Source organism: Rhinopithecus bieti, unplaced genomic scaffold (assembly GCF_001698545.2).
Source record: "Rhinopithecus bieti isolate Rb0 unplaced genomic scaffold, ASM169854v2 scaffold_20101, whole genome shotgun sequence".
Classification (NCBI taxonomy): Eukaryota; Metazoa; Chordata; class Mammalia; order Primates; family Cercopithecidae; genus Rhinopithecus; species Rhinopithecus bieti.
In genome coordinates, this window is record NW_016810242.1 from 572548 (window position 1) to 590839 (window position 18292).

At 35.1% G+C, this 18292-nt stretch overlaps 1 protein-coding gene across 1 annotated transcript in view; it reads right to left on the reverse strand.

The window, feature by feature from the left end:
* COP1 (COP1 E3 ubiquitin ligase) overlaps window positions 1–18292 on the reverse strand; it is a 259480-nt gene that overhangs the window by 73650 nt on the left and 167538 nt on the right. Inside the window, 1 exon segment of the mRNA XM_017891684.1 lies at window positions 7986–8102. Coding sequence (XP_017747173.1) covers window positions 7986–8102 — 117 coding nt within the window.

Genomic DNA, 18292 nt, shown 5'->3' on the forward strand with positions numbered 1-18292 from the left:
AAAAAAAAAAAAAAAAAAAAAAAAAAAATAACTACTACTACCACCAAATCATAACAACAACAACAAAAATCAAAACATCACTAACAGAGGCCTGGCACGGTGGCTCACACCTGTAATCGCAGCACCATGGGAAGCATAGGCAGGCAGATTGCCTGAGCCCAGGAATTCAGGACCAGCCTGGGTAACATGGTGAAAACACGTCTTTCCAAAAATATGAACATTAGCCAGGCATCGTGGCACACTCCTGTAGTCCCAGTTATTTGGGAGGCTGAGACAGGAGAATCACTTGAGCCTGGAGGCAGAGATTGCAGTGAGCCAAGACTGCACCACTGCACTCCAGCCTAGACCACAGAGTGAGACTCCTGTCTCAAAAAAAAATCACTAACAGCATTACAGGAAACATTTATTTCCAATAACATCTTTTATATATGTTCACGATTTGCTGATTTTAATTTTATCTGAAGGAAGAAATATGTTGCCCTAAATCTTTTGTGATATTTCTCAAACTCAACTGCCAAAGGTAAAGATACTGATTAAAACTTCATACTTGGCCAGACGCAGCGGCTCACGTCTATAATCCCAGCACTTTGGGAGGCTGAGGAGGGCGGATCACGAGGTCAGGAGTTCGAGACCAGCCTGGCCAACATGGTGAAACCCCGTCTCTATTAAAAATACAAAAATTAACCAGGCATGGTGGCGCATGCCTGTAATTTTAGCTACTCAGGAGGCTGAGGCAGGGGAATCGCTTGAACTCAGGAGGCAGAGGTTGCAGTGAGCCAAGATCACGCCATTGCACTCCAGCCTGGGCGACAGAGTGAGACTCCATCTCAAAAAGAAAAAAGGAAAAACAAAACAAACAAAAAAAACAGAACAAAACAAAACAAAAAACTTCAAATTCACTAACAGGGCCCAGTACATAGTCTATACATAGATATTAGTGGCTAAAAAAATTACATTGTGAGGCTGGGCGCGGTGGCTCACACCTACAATAACAACAGCACTTTGGGAGGCCGAGGCAGGTGGATCACCTGAGGTCAGAAGTTTGAGACCAGCCTGGCCAACATGGTGAAACCCCATCTCTACAAAACTGGAAAGATTAGCCAGGTGAGATAGTGCACGCCTATAATCCCAGCTGCTCAGGAGGCTGAGGCAGGAGAATTGCTCTACCTGGGAGGCAGAGGCTGCAGTGATCCGAGACTGTGCCACTGCACTCCAGCCTGGGCGTCAGAGCAAGACTCTGTCTCAACAACAACAAAATTATACTGTGGGCTTTTATCACTGGGAAATGTAGGAAAATATGTATCAAAGAATAATTTAAAATTTGGTGATTTACTATTTGAATTCATCTAAAAGCATCATATACAAGTAATTACTTACAGAACACACAGTATTATCACTATATTACTGTAATGAGATAAGGAATAATCAAATCACATAATCTAAACTATTTACAATGAGTTATACAATACTAAATAAGCACAAACTGCAGACAAAAATTACTGATATTACATTTTGCCTGCTTAGAAATCAGTTTCTTTCTTTTTTTAAGAGACATGGTCTTGCTCTGTTTTCATGATGGACTGTAGTGGCACAATCATAGCTCACTATACCCTTGAACTCCTGGACTCAAAGGCTCAAGCGATCCCCCTGCTTCAACCTCCCAAAGTGTTGGTATTACCAGGTGTGAGCCACTACGTCCAGCCAAGAATCAGTTTCTATAAAATAAAATGTGTACTAATTACTAGGCATATTTATGGTTGTGTTTTCTATTTACTAGGTAACATTTACAGGCAGTGCCTTCCAAATTTTACTGGTTTTTAGAAACACAAAATCCAGCAAGCCCATACCAGAAGTAAAAGCATTAAAAAACACACTCAAAAAGTAGTACAGAATTATTTCCTCTAAATGGCCTAGTTTGCTAAGATTATACAAACTCAGCAGCTGCAAAATTATCTAAAGATACCACACATTTATTTTGAGAGAATTAATTTGCTTCAATCCTCATTGATTTGCTTTACATTAATCTCTTTTTTGTACACTTCTGCTTTAAGGATTAAATGCAAATAATGGTAAGTAATGAATGACTAACAAATATGGGACATAATTTTTTAATCATTAAAAGACATTAAAATAACTTTTAAAAACCATGTCGACATGTAAATATTGCAAATAAATCAACTGATTTATCTCAAAAATCTAGCAAATGGTTGTCTACATTAATAATGCCAGGAAATAACTGAAAGAGCCTACCTAGGACCCTTTAACACTTACTAGTGCTGCTGTCTTTGAATATCCTCAAAGACAAATTCATTATGGGAAGCTGTCAAAATCACTCAGGACCAAGTCTGATATATTGGGATTAGCATGAATGCTTGACTTTATTGAAAAAGAGAAGCATAAAAAATCATTCTAAGTAAATAATCTATGTCTGATTGAAAAGAACGTGGATTTCTCTGGCTGACAGATTCCATCTTCTATACACATACTTGTTAACTTTCATGTTCACATCTTTATTACCTTTTAATTTTTACTTTTCTATCTTAGAAAGATCTATAAAATCTCCTAAGATACTGAAATTTGAATTCTCTTAGCATTTTCATTTTAATTAAGGTATTTTGAGGCAATGTCATTACATACACAAAGCTCAGAAGATAAATGTTTTCATCCTAATTTATTCCTTTTATAACTATATTGGGACTTATAAAATATTCTGTATGTATGATAAAAGGTGAAAGCACAAAATAACAAAATAAAAGTACAAAGAGAAATTTATTGTTAACAAGCACAAATATAAGATCTAAGCAAGACAGACAGAGAAGCTTACAAGTAGCATGATGCCTCACTTCCCTGGTAGGATCCACAGTGCCTTTGCAACAGGAAGTCAAACTACAATTGGTGGGTAGCTCATATACTAATTTTCTACCTCTCAAAATTCCAAAAGCAATGTTTAACAAAAGTATAGCCCATTCCTAAAGTCAAATTTAGATGACAGACTACATTCTAAAAAATGTTTCAATTCTAAATGAAGATGACTGAATATTGGTCAGTTTTCTAGTAGTAAAGGCTTTTCCTGTATTAAAGGAATGTTTCAGTGAAAGGTACAATGAAAGACAATGAATTAAGCACTATTGGCCTCATTGACGCTTTGCTGTGATACTATCCCCTGCTTTAGACTGAGGAAAATTAGCTCATACCTAACCTCAATGTGCCCTCAGCATCCATTTCCACCATCTTAAAGTGTTTACAGCCTATGCAAGATATAAAGTTAAAACTATATTGCTCAGATGCCCTTGCAGTTATGCTTCTAGACATGAATTAGATTCCATCAATCAGATGCACTTATTGAAGATTTGAAAGGTGAACATTTTATGGTCATTCTCCTTCTGCTTTGAATGTTTCTGTTTCAAGCACCATTGTAGAGATGTGGGGGTTTTCTGTTGTAGTGTTCCAGTTTCTAGTTTCTAGCTTTGTGGGAGCTATGGTGAAGGATTCCTGATTCCGTGATTACAGTAATGGCATCATGTTCTTGATTTCAATAGTGCCACTTGCTGAGAAATAATAGCTCTCTTGGCCTATCTATTTGGTGATGAGCTAAGAGTCATTACAGGAAACCAAGTCTACAGAATCATTCTACAGACCTTCCAACAATAACAACTACAACAGCCTTTTCACACACACTATTACACGATGAAGAAACTGACAGATGTTTAGCTACACCTACCAAAAAGAAATAAGAGAAAATACATAATTATAGTGGAATGAAACTAGGTACATTACTATTGACAATACAGGAATTACAAAGGAATGTTATGAACAACTTTATGCCAATAAATTAGAAAACTTAGAACATCTGAATTCAGCTAGAAAAAGTAAACAGGCTGGGTGCAGTGGCTCACGCCTGTAATCCCAGCACTTTTGGAGGCCAAGGCGGGTGGATCACCTGAGGTCAGGAGTTTGAGACAGCCTGACCAACATGGTGAAACCTCGTCTCTACTAAAAGTAGAAAATTAGCTGGGCATGGTGGCACATGCCTGTAATCCCAGCTACTTGGGAGGCTGAGGCAGGAGAATCGCTTGAACCTAGGAGGTGGAGGTTGCAGTGAGCTGAGATCGCACCATAGAACTCCAGCCTGGGCAACAACAGCGAAAACTCCATCTCAAAAAAAAAAAAAAAACCAAATAAAAAAAAAAAAAAAAAAAAAAAAAGAAAGAAAGAAAGACAGAAGAAGAAGAAAAAGTAAACACATTGAATTAGGAATTTAAAATCTTCCCCAAAAGAAAAATCCAAGCCCAGATAGAATTCATGAATTCTATCAAATATTTAAAGAAAATAATGCCAATTCTTCACAAACTCATTCAGAACGCAGAGGAAGGAACACTTTCCAATCCATTCTTTAAACCCAGTAGCTCTTTTCTGACAAAGACAGAAAATATCATCATAAGAAAACTACAGGCCAGGCATGGTAGCTCATGTCTGTAATCCTAGCACTTTGGGAGGCGGAGGCAGGCAGACCACTTGAGGTCAGGAGTTCAAGACCAGCCTGGCCAGAATGGTAAAACTCTGTCTCTACTAGAAATACAAAAAATTATTCGGATGTGGTGGCTGGTGCCCGTAAGTCCCAGCTTCTCAGGAGGCTGAGGCACGAGAATCACTTGAATCTGGGAGGCAGAGGTTGCAGTGAACCAATATCGCGCCACTGCACTCCAGCCTGGGCTCTGACAGAGCGAGATTCTGTCTATAAATGAATGTATAAAACTACAGATGAATATCCATTACTAACACAGACACAAAAGTACTTGAAAGGTTGGTTTATTATAATAATAATATTACTGTCCCATATTATTAAGTATAGGACATTAACCTCACAATCAACCTCAACAGAGGCAGAAGAAAAGCATTTGACAAAATCTAACGCCTATTTACAACAAAAACTCTTAGCAAACTACGAACAGATAAAAAATTAAACTGATAAAAGGTATCTACAAAAAACCTCACAGCCAACACCATACTTAATTGTGAAGGACTAAATACTCTTCACATATAAAAAGTTGCTTTTACCACTTCTATTTAACATTGTACTTGATCTTCTAGCTAATACAATAAAGCAAAATGTCATTCATAAATTGTTCAACTGCAGATATGATTCTACATGTAGAAAACCCCAAGAAATCCACAATAAAACAAGAACAAATAAAGAGAAGCAGTGTTAGAGATATAAGATCGATATATAAAAATCAATTGTATTTCTGTACACTATTAACAAAACAATCAAAAAATAAAATTTAAAAGCAATTCCATTCATGACAGAAATAAAAGTAACAAAATAAGGATAAATTTAACAAAAGAAGTTCAAGACTTGTACACTGAAAATTACAAAACTGTTGATGTTAAAAATGGCAAAGACAGTTAAAAAAGATAAAATGAATAATAGGCTAATTTAATATATGGATTTAAAATTACCAATTAAATATAGTAGTTTATCAAAATAATTCTACATTATGCCCTAGCAAGGTTCATTCAAGAAAATACAACTCAGTTTTAGAAAAGCATAAGTATCAATTGGTGCTAAAAGGTAGTTGATACAATACTGTTTTGCTTCTAATTAAGAAACAGTAAAGTAAAACAATTTGAATAAAATATTTTTCAAAAGTAGATATTCTAAACAGCAGAACACTAAAGCTCATTCAACTAAATGAAATAGATGGCGGAGGATATCACTAGTATAACTCTACCTTAGAGGTAGAGAATGTGATAAATCATCGGAAAAGAAGAAATGCAACTGGCAGATATCAAGTATAAACAGATAATCCAAACACTACTAAAAAGCTACTAGACTTAATGAGAAAAATTTATAAGGTCTCAAGATACAAGACAAATATCCAAATACGAATAAGTTTTGTCTACGCTTAGCAAAAAATACCTAAAAAAGAGGGAGTGGAAAATAAAATTTTATTAAAAATAACAAAAATGGTAACATATATAGGAAAAAAAATTGACCAAAAAGTCCAGAACCTAAAGTAAGTAAATTATAAAATCTCATTGAAAGACAGAAAACAACCCAAACAAAAGCCATGGCACAGTGATCCCAGCACTTTGGGAAGCTGAGGTAGGCAGACTGCTTGAGCCCAGGAGTTTGAGAATAGCCTGAGCAACATGGCAAAACCCCGTCTCTATGAAAAACACAAAAATTAGCCAGGCGTGGTGGTGCATGCCTGTAGTCCCAGCTGCTCATGAGGCTGAGGTTGGAGGATCACTTGAGCCAGGAAGGACCAGGCTGCAGTGTGCTGTGATCATGCCACTGTACTCAACCTGGGTGACCCTGTCTCAAAAAAAAAAAAAAAAAAAAAAAAAAAAACCCAAACAAATAAAAAGACACCCCACGTAATTGTGGAAAGACATACTATCACAATAATGCCAACGCTTCTAAAATCAGCAAATAAACACAAGAAAGTCTGGTAAGAATCCCAAAAGGATTTTTCTAGAATTGGAAAACTATAAATCTTAAAGCTTGCATGGAAAATTAAATGAGAAAAGTAACTAAGAAATGTATGAAAATGTAGAATAGTGGGGAAAACTGCCTAGCAGATAGTAGAAGCATTTTTAAAGTAGGTTCCTATTTTCTAGGAAGGAGAAAATTTGATAATATTCATATCTGGCATTGGTACAAATTAACTAAATACTGATAAAATATTATTATATCCATAAATGATGGTCAGTTAGTGTCTACACACACTCAAACCCAATAAACTAAGAATATATATTTTAATTGAATACATAATATTAATAATAAAAATAACAACTATAAGAACTTTACATAAAGAATCTTTTTTCCATAATCCTCAGAACAGCCCCAAACAGCTCTACCACTACGTTAAAGATAAAAAACTTGGGAGAAAGTTAAAGAACTTGCTCAAGGTCACATTTCTAATCAGTGACAAATTATTTAAATAAGACAGAAGTAGTTTCAAACGAAAACAGCATGTAATCATTAATTCTATATACTAAAAAAAATAGAGAATTTTGCCCATATCTACATGTTAGTCCATGTCCTCCTTAAACTGAACTATGAAATTATGTCAGTAGGCCAGTGACATAGTGAGCTGAATAAAGGAAAAAGTATAGTGACATGGTTTAAATTATGCATTTCCTTTTTAAAAGTTGCTATTGTCTCCATCATATGGTGCTAGCTTGTATTTTGTAAAATCCTGATATTATTAATAAAAAATAAGACTTCACCATTCAGAAGCCAAATTACAAGTATTTACTATTTTAGTAAATATTCAAGAGGGAAAAATATAAAAGATAAAAATTTTACGGGTAGGGTGACCATATGATTTATCGTCCAACTCATGACACTTTTGTGAATGAAAGAGGGCACTAACAGTAAATACAAACGGTGTGAACTAGAACTGTCCCAGGCAAACACAGACATATGGTCACCCCAGTTAAGAAAAATAATTTACCTAATGATTATTTGGTAATGATAATAATAGCAAACTTTTTTTGATATACTTCCTATGTTAGCATGAACTCCATGATACAAGACTATGTCTTATTCACTGTCCCTAGATGAGTGCTCTGTGCATAGTAGGGACTCAATAAATAATTGTTGAAAGAACAGTTTGCCTTAAAAAAAGTGTTCCTGTGTCTATACAATATAGCTTAACAATAGCTTGTTTAAATGTTATTATGACCTTAAGTTTGTGAATAAGTAATAAGCATTAATTCATGCATATAAACACTAAGAAAATGATAAAATTAACAAATTCATATCTATGTATTAAAGATAGGTGACAGAATAGTGCAATTCAGGTACAGCACTAAATGAATAATGATGGCATACTGCATATACTTTTAATTTATAGTCTAATAATGAAAACAATATTTAAGCCTACAAAAGAGTTATTTGTTTTAAAATGCTCTCCTATCCTTACCATGATATTCAACCAACATCAAAGGAAGACAAATCTGCTTTCATTTCTTACCTGCACAGCCAAAAGCCAAATGGTATCTGGAAGAGGGGCTGAACTTAACACAGCACACGTTAGCCTTTGCCTCAATGCTTGCCACTGAGTTGTCTAGATTGGTAGACCACAGCTTCACTAAGGGCAAAGGACAATAAAAACAAAAAGAGAAACAAATAATACATTAGTAAATGCTTCAGTAACTTGGGCAAGTTTGCTTATTGCTGTAGAAATCTTTTTATGCCAATCTGAAACATTTGGTTTACTAGGACTAAAAGTGTTAAAGATGAATGTATTTGTTTGTTCTCACATTGCTAATAAAAAGATACCTGATATTGTGTAATTTATTAAAAAAAAAAAGGTTTAGTTGACTCACATTTCCACATGGCTGAGGAGGACTCACAAAAATGGCAGAAGGCAAATGAGGAGCAAAGTCATGTCTTACATGGCAGCAGGCAAGAGAACATGTGCAGGGGAACTCCCATTTATAAAAAATCAGATCTCATGAGATTTATTCACTATCACAAGAAGAGTATGGGGGAAACTGCCTGCTATGATTCAATTATCTCCATCTGGCCCCATCCTTGACACATGGGGATTATTACAATTCAAGGTGAGATCTGGGTGGGGACACAGCCAAACCATATCACTGAATGACTGAATAATACAATAATATTAAAACTAAGAAAGCTTAGTTTCAATGTCAAAAATCGATATAGGAAAAAAAGGTCGGGCACGGTGGCTGATGACTGTAATGAGCCTGAGAGGCTGAGGCAGCAGATCACTTGAGCTCAGGAGTTAAGAGACCAGCCTGGGCAACATGGTGAAACCCCGTCTCTACTAAAAATACAAAAGTTAGCTGGGCATGGTGGTACAGGCCTGTAGTCCCAGCTACTCGGGAAGTTGAGGTGGAATAATCACTTGAGCCCAGGAGGCAGAGGTTGCAGTGAGCTGAGATCATGCCACCAAAAAAAAAAAAAAAAAAAGAAAGAAAATAAAAAAAAGAAAAATCATATAGATAAATAATAAATTTATACGGACAGGTAACATAGACCCACAACTAAGACATAAAAGACAGGAAAAAAAAAGTAATCTGGAGCTAGGTGGTACATTTGTTATATATATAGTTATATAAATACATTAGTATTATTTTTATTTTTCTTTCCTTTGTTTTTTCCTGAGACAGGGTCTCTTCACTCTGTCATCCAGGCTGGAATGCAGTGGCACAATCATGCCTCACTTCCTCTACCTCCCAGGCTCAGGTGATTCTCCCCACTCAGCCTCCCAGGTAGCTAGGTGTGTGCAACCATGCCTGGATTTTTCTTTTTTTTTTTGTAAAGAAAGGGTTTCGTCATGTAGCTGAGATTGGTATCAAACTCCTGGGCTCAAGCAAGCTGCCCACGTCAGCCTCCCAAAATGTTGGGATTACAGATGTGAGTCACTGGGCCCAGCCAATTTTCTTTAAATGTGTGTATGAGTGTATACTGATATACATCATAAATATGAAAACGTACACAAACATCTTTAAAGCACTTGGAAACTGTTCTTATTTTATCTTTCAATTAAGAATTTTGTGATTTTAAATTTTTATGTAGTAATTCAGTGATATAACTTACATATGTCTAAAGTAATATATTCTAGAATTATTTAGCTAAACTTCAAAATTTTGGTTTTGTATTTGATATGTAGTCTAATCCAGTGACATACATTAAAATTTGTAATGATTAGAGAGAGCAAAGCTGACTAAGCAAAATAGGTCTGATTTGAAAGCAGAAGCAGAAAATGAGTTGCCATTTTACAAAGGTACCAGAGCAACTATCATATCATTTTTCAACAATAAAAATGTCTTAGCAGACAACAGAATACACTCATAAAACAGATTTTCAGTATATAAGTTGCCATCCTGGATGCACATTAGAATAAATAAATGAACTTTAACAACGACAAAATCTTCCTATCCGTATTTCAATCTGCCCCTAAGTCCCATCCAGGACAATACCCAGATAGGATCCAAGTACTGGTGTTTTTTTGAAAAGCTCTCCAGGTGATTCTAACATGCATTTGGGCTTGGAAACCAGTATTGGGAATGGAAACATAGAAAAAATCTTAGAATATTTTTAGAAATACTGATACAGTAACCTGTAGACGGGAGTGAATAAGTAAAACTGATTCCAATAAATACCACTTCCATGAAATGGGATTACATAAGAATTTATTTCAATACGTGAAATCTCCAAGTAGAAATTAATCATTATCAAAAAATGTTGCTAATTTACAATCTGATAAATTAGCCTTCCCACAGTAAACTAAGAGGCTCATTATTAAAATAAGAATCATTATTATTATTACTTGCAGTTTTTGAGACAAGGTCTCACTCTGCCACCCAGCCTGGAGTGCACTGGAATGATCATAGCTCACTGCAGCCTTGGACTCCTGGATTCAAGTGAGATCCTCCCATCTAAGCCTCCTGAATAACTGGGACTACAGGTGCACACCACCACACCTGGCTAATTTTTTTTTTTTTTTAATGTAGAGATGGAATAAGATTTTTAAATAGCAATATTTGATTTGTTCCATGTTATTCTCCAATAAGAATGATATGCTATTTCAATCAAAACACAATCATTTGGTCAATCACGACATACAATTCTAAGATGAGATGGTTACCTGGAATTAAAAGTCAATATGCCGAACATAGGACTTAAAGATTAGATTATTAAGTGGACTTTGACTGGATTATACTCTAACAGCCTAGGCCCAAAGGTAATTCACAATAAATAAGTATGGAGCACTTACTGTGTGCATAACCCCACTTATAATCACTAAAAACCTTTAAAAGCAAGCAGTATGTATCAGCGTTTTATGTTAATTAAATATAAGTGAGAAAAAAACAGTACTGAGAGAATGATAGTTAAGTTGGAAGTGTGGCAGGTCTTTTCTAATTTCATGGTAATTTTCTCAATGCAGTAATCATTAATATTATTTAAATAAGTCACAACATTAACTACCATGACTATAATTTTTAATATATAAGATATTAGAATTCAATATAACTATCAGAGCTACAAGGGTAACTAAGACTAAAAATACTGTAAAGATACACTGAATGAATGCAGCATGGAAAAGTTGTATAGAGATTATAATAATTTCAGAGTGGTTATTAAACAAAACAGGTGTTGTGTTCCCCAAAAAGACATGTTTAAGTCCTAACCTCAGGTACTTGTGAATATCACCTTATTTGGAAATAGGGTATTTGCAGATGTAATAAAGTTAAAATTAGGTCAGACTAGTTTAGGATGGGTCCTAAATCCACTGACTGGTGTCTTTATAAGGAGAGAGAGATTTAGAGACAAAGGCACAGTGAGAAGAAGGACATGTGTGAAGCGAGCCGAGATTGGAGTGATACAGCTACAAGCCAAGAAATGATAAGAATGACTGTCAATAACCAGAAATTAGGAAGGAGACAAGAAATAATTTTTCCCTAGAGCCTTCACAGAGAGTGTGGCCCTGCCAACAATCTAATTTCGGGCTTCTGGTCTCCAGTACTATGAAAGAGAAAATTTCTGTTGTCTTAAGCCAGCCTGTTTGGGGTATGCTTTCTTATGGTAGCCCTAAAAAACTAATACAACAAATATAATGAAATAATATTAAAATCTATTTAATATCCTAAGATGGCATCACAGATCGAAAGATAAAATAGTATAATCTTTTGGAGGAAGCGTAGAAGAAATCAACAAGTGTGAGAAGAAACTAAGCCAAATATAAATGAGGTGATCTTAATAAAAACATCTTTACTGTTACTTTTTCCTTACAAGGATGGCAGTAAGAATTTCATTTAACATCAAAAATTTAAATTTCAGAATTTATTGATGAAAATTCCCTTTGAAAGGAAAAGTAAATTTAAAAGAAAATGTCATCTTCTAGGTGAAGAGCTAAAGCAATTAAATCAAATAAAATATACTGTATTTATTTACATATGGCCTCCTTTGGCTCTCAGTAAATAATCAAAAGAGTAAACATTAGGAAAACCATATCATAGGACATTAAAACAAAGAAACATACTGTATCTAGGCGGCCATAAATTTGTTACTTAACACTAAGTGTTCTATACAAGTTTTATTTCTTTAATGTTAATGGATAAAGAAAAGTGTCTTTTCTCTAAGTGTCACCTAATTTTTCAGTTCAAATCTGAAATATTGAATCTTAAAAAATCCAACTACACTACAGAATAAAATGTATCATCTAATAATCTGTAAAATTTGGGTGAATCATCCCCCAAGTATTTTGCTAACATTGTTTCCAAAAATAGAGAACAAGATATTGCTTATCTATAATAATATCACAATCAGTTCCCGATGTGCAAGGTTTGTGTTTCTGAGTTTCTCTGACAGGGCCTACTGCATGTCTATTTGCACCAATGTATCCTAAGAAAGAATTCATTACCAAAGAAAAAGAAAACAGGGACAGAAGTTTGACATAGTAAAACAGCCCAAAGCTTTAATGAGGATGCACAAAAATGAGTTAAGTTTCATATGTAATTCTTCTAGACCCACTTCTAAACTACTGTCCAGGTCCTACAGAAAACAGAAAGTTATCCATATGAGTAAAAAGGGAGAATGCTATTTCAACAAAAACTACCATAACACTGAGGGGCAATGTGTATTGTTTTATACCTCTATGAAAAGTATGAACAATTGAATACAAAGATGTAAACTTTAATACTGTTTACCAAACATAAATAAGCTTGACTCTTGAACTTCGTCAAAGGGAAACAACAGACCCTGTATTGGTAGCTAGACACTGTCATAGAGCAACCTGCCCTAAAGCTTAGTTACTTAAAGCAGCAAACATTTACTATCTCACACGGTTTTAGAGGCCAAGAATCTCAGAGCAGGTAAGCCGGTTAGTTTTGGCTCAGTCTCAACAGACTGTAGTTGAGCTGTCCACTAGGACTCTAGACTATTAGAGTCCAGTACTCTACCACTTCCAAGCTCACTCAACATGACTTTTGGCATAAGACTTCAGTTCCCCACCATGTGAGCTTGTGACAATGCAGATGGTTTCTCCCAAAATGAGTGACTGCGAAGAGAGAAAATGATGAAGATAGAGGCTACAGTGTCTTTTATAACCTAATTTTAGAAGAGTTATCTACTGGTCACATAGATGAAGCCTGGAACAAGGTAGGTGAAGGCGAACTACACAAGCGTAAGAATACCAGGAGACAGAGATCCCTGGAGGCCATGATGGATGCTGATCAACATAAGTTTAACATTTCATTTAAATTCAGCAGAGAATATACGTAGTAAAGTTTTAACTTATAGGAAAGGTAACTGCCTCTAAAGTTATAAATTATAACTGTTATCATAATGCCATTTATTAATTTACAGTTACTTATTTAATCTGCTGATGAAAAAGCAGAAGCATTACAATCAGCATGAATTTTACTAATTGATTTCTAAAATCTACCAAGACTTCATGGTTGTCACTTGTGCATTAACCTATGCAACTAATAAAATTTGGAATGAAGGGTCAGGTGTGGTGGCTCATGCCTGTAATCCCAGCACTTTGGGATGCTGAGGTGGGTGGATCACTTAAGGTCCGGAGTTCGAGACCAGCCTGACCAACATGGTGAAACCCGATCTCTATTAAAAAAATACAAAATTAGCCAGCTGTTGGGGGCAGGGGTCATGCCTGTAACCCCAGCTACTTGGGAGGCTGAGGCAGGAGAACTGCTTGAACCCAGGTGGTGGAGGTGGCAGTGAGCTGAGATCGTGCCACTGCACTCCAGCCTGGGCAACGAGAGCAAAACTCCATCGCAAAAAAAATAAATAAAAATAAATAAATGATAATAATAATAATAAAAAGGAAATTTGGAATGAAGAAGAACCTGTAACTTCTGCTATCATACAGTCTAAATTCTTCAAACTCACATTTAAAGAAAAACACCTTTAAAGAATGTGTTTAATTCAAAGGCAAGATTATTTATTGCAAATAATTCTCAGGTTACATTTTTTTTTTTTTGAGACAGAGTTTTGCTCTGTCGCCCAGGTTGGAGTGCAGTAGCATGATCTCCGCTCACTGCAAGCTCCACCTCCTGGGTTCATGGCATTCTCTTGCCTCAGCCTCCTGAGTAGCTGGTACTACAGGCGCCCACCACCACGCCCGGCTAATTTTTTGTATTTTTAGTAGAGACGGGGTTTCACGGTGTTAGCCAAAATGGTCTCCGTCTCCTGACCTCTTGATTCGCCCGCCTCGGCCTCCCAAAGTGCTGTGATTACAGACGTGAGCCACTGCGCCCAGCGCAGGTTATATATTTAAAAAGAAAAATATATTTCTTCAAAAGAACCTTTAAAATGACTCATGAAATTCCTTTCTGATTAGCTGCTACATATTGATGGTTCTTTAACACGCAATTATGTGCATATATACTTGGAACTAAATTATTTTTAAAATACACAGCATATGTAGGAAAATATCATTCACATGAACTCAGTTTTATTTAAGCAATGAAAAAAATAGCTTTTAAAAAATTCCCCAGTTAAAATTTACTAAATACAAAATATATAAAATAAGCAAAATATATTTGTATAAAAGTGATTTAAAATATTCTCTAACTATAAAGTTATCACAAAGACAATATTTTATATGATCACCAAACAGACAAGAATAATAAATACATTTAAGTAACACTAAACAGTACTCTTGAGATGGGCTTAAAAGTGTTTGAGACTTTTACTGCCAAGCTAAGAGAGTAAGCCAGTCTCTCTCACTGTGAGTTTACTCTGGACAACATCCAAAAAACAAAAGCAGTTATATGAGGAAACTGAAAAAGTAAACAAAAACAGTAATTTCCAGGAGAGAATTCTACACTTAAATGAAATTCAGGGGATGAAGAGTACCATTTTTCCCCCTCTCTTCTCCCTCGGCAAGCTAAAGTCAGCACCTTAAGCAGCAAACACTAAGGAAAATCCGTGTGTTTAGCAATGGCTTCTGCAAACCAGGGGACTGGGAATAATTTTTTATTCTGTGCATATAAAAAGGAGCATCTGTGATATAATGAAAATGAAAAAGGAGAATCCTCATTTTATTTTTCTTATCTATTCTCTTGCGTCTTTGCCTTGTGGCACGCCCTACTAACAGAATTCAGCAGTAGACTGGGCACCAAAGTCTCCTAAAATGAAACAACCCAACTTTCTTGACAAAGAATCAGTAAAATGGGGCCCTGGGAGATAAAGAGTCAGGAAGAAACCTGGAAAGAAAGCGCTGGAGAAGGAGATTCTACAGTTCTGTGCATTCACTGGCACAGTCACTTCTGAGCTGTGTATGTGCAAGATGGACACGAAGCACAGCAGCAAATGCTATGTGCATTGAACTACAGTTGAAAAGATGACCCAAGTCCTAAACTAAGCTCTAACTGGCATGTGTATTACGCAGACTCAAAGTACCACAGCAAAAGCTCTGAGAACTGAACTGATTGTTTCCTTTGACAAGGCAAAAATAACCGAGGGAAGGCAAGACAGAATTTACAGTCTAAATCTAAGCCAACTGATCACCTACTAAGAAATGAACCAACAAACAAAACCCCAACATTTCCCACACAATTTAAACAGGACCCAACATCTTACAATATAATATTCAAAATGGCTAAGAGACAACCCCAAAATTATTCAACATACAAAAACCCAGGAAAATGTGAAGAATTTTCAAAGGAAAACACAATTAACAAAGGTCAGTCCAAAGGTTTAGATGCTGGATCACAAGATATTAAATGAAATTGATTTTAAAGCAAGTATTGTAATTATACTCCATGGGGTAAAAATAAACTTAAAATTAATGATAAGATAGAAGTACTCAGAGAATATATAGAAACTAATTTTTTAAAAAAAGAATAAATGAAATTTTTTTGCAAAATGGAGATGACAGATGAAGGAATCATGAGCTAGAAGACAGAACAACAGAAATTACCCAATCTGAAGAGAAAAAAATATTGACAAGAAAAAGACAGAGTATGAGGCCTGTGAGACAAAACGAAAGGGTCTAATACATTAACATAATTAAAATCCCAGAGGAGAGGAAAAAGAGATTACTATCAATAGTTTGTGGCAAACTATTGTGGCAAAGTATGTGGCAAAGTAGTTTTCAGAGGAATACTGACAGGGATAGTGATATTATATATTAACAAATGATTCAGTCCACCAAGAAGACATAACAATCCCAAATATATTTATGCACTTAACAATGGAGTTTCAAAATATATCAGGTAAAAACACACTTACACACAAAACAGGTAACTGAACAGAGAAATAAAACCAGACTTTAACATTTCTGTCTCATAATCAATAAAACAAGGAGACCAAAAAAACAGCAAGCGTACAGAAAATCAGAAATATACTAGCAAAAACTTTGATCTGACACTTACAGAACACTCACCAAACAGCATTTATAGTACAGTTTCTTTTCAATGCATTTGAAATATTTATCAAGGTCATTCATATTTTGGACCATAAAACAAATAATAAATTAAAAAATTAAAATCACGTAAAATATGTCCTTTAACTATAAAAGGATTAAGTTATAAATCAGCAACAGAATGATTTCTGAAAAGTTTAAGAAAATTTAAATATACTTTAATCCATAGATGAACAAGAGAATAACAAGAGAAATCAAACAGAATTTTACACTGAATGGAAGAGCAAATATAATAGTCACAAAAATAATACAATAGCAAATAGCTATGAAAACTTGTTTTCAAATTTATTTCAAAATTTGCTAAAGTAGTGCTTAATGGGAAATGTATATAACAAAAAATGTTCAGATTAAAAAAGACAGAAGTATCAATTAAATGACATAAACTTCAATCTTCAAAAACCTAGAAAGAGGTGAGGAAATTAAACCCAAAGCAAGAAGAAAAATGGGCAGAAATCAATGAAATTAAAATAGAAAATACAGAAAATCAACAGACCAAAAGTTGAGCATTTGAAAAGATTAAAAACCTAATGCCAAGGTGACCTAAATTAATAAACAATAAATAAACCAGAGGACACAAAATACCAGTTATCAGGAATAAAGGACAGGACATGACTGACTTCATCACAGCTTCTCAGAGGTAACGGGGGGGAAAAAAAAAAAAAAAAGCATGGCTACAAACCCTAGCGATATAGTATATTACAAATATAGACAGTTTCCAATTTAAATAGCTCAACAACTTATGATTTTTTGACTTTACGATGGCGAGAATGCAATGTGCATTCAGTCGAAATCATACTTAAAATTTTGAATTTTAATATTTCACAAGGCTAGTGATATGTGGTATGATACTCTTAAATGTATTATTCAACACTTTATTGTAAAATAGTCTTTGTGTTAGATTATTTTGCTTAACTGTAGGCCAATGTAAATATTCTGAGCACATTTAAAGTAGGTTAGGCTAAGCTATGATTAGGAGTATTAAATGCATTTTCAATTTATGATGGATTTATTGGGACCGTAATCCCATTGTAAATGGAGGAGCATTTTATGTATTTTGATGTCCACAAATCTCACAACACATAAAATGGATCAATTCCCTGAAAGAAATGAACTGTCAAATTTCACTCAAGAAGAGACAGATATGTTTATTAGTCCTGAATCTACTAAAGAAATTAAATTCTTATTTAAAATCTTCAAAGAAAACTCCACACCCAGAAAGCTTCACTGACGAATTCTACCAAACATTTAAGAACAAAAGAATAGTGATTCTAAACAATCACGTCCAAGAAGAAAAAACACACAGCACATATGTGTTTTATGAGGCCAGCATTACCCCAATATCAAAGTCACAAAAAATTACAAAAACAGAAAAAGAAAGACCAGTAACCCTCAAGAACACAGATGCAAAAACTTCACCCTCGGAAAAAAACTAGAAAACCTAGAAGAAATGGATAATTTCCTGGACACTTACACTCTCCCACGACTAAACCAGGAAGAAATTGAATCCCTGGAATAGACCAATAGCAGGCTCTGAATTGAGGCAATAATTAATAGCCTACCAACCAAAAAAAGTCCAGGACCAGACGGATTCACAGCCGAATTCTATCAGAGGTACAAGGAGGAGCTGGTACCATTCCTTCTGAAACTACTCCAATCAATAGAAAAAGAGGGAATCCTCCCTAACTCACTTTATGAGGACAACATCATCCTGAGATCAAAGGCTGGCAAAGACACAACAAAAAAAGAGAATTTTAGACCAATATCCCTGATGAACATCGATGCAAAAATCCTCAATAAAATACTGGCAAACCGAATCCAGCAGCATATCAAAAAGCTTATCCACCATGATCAAGTGGATT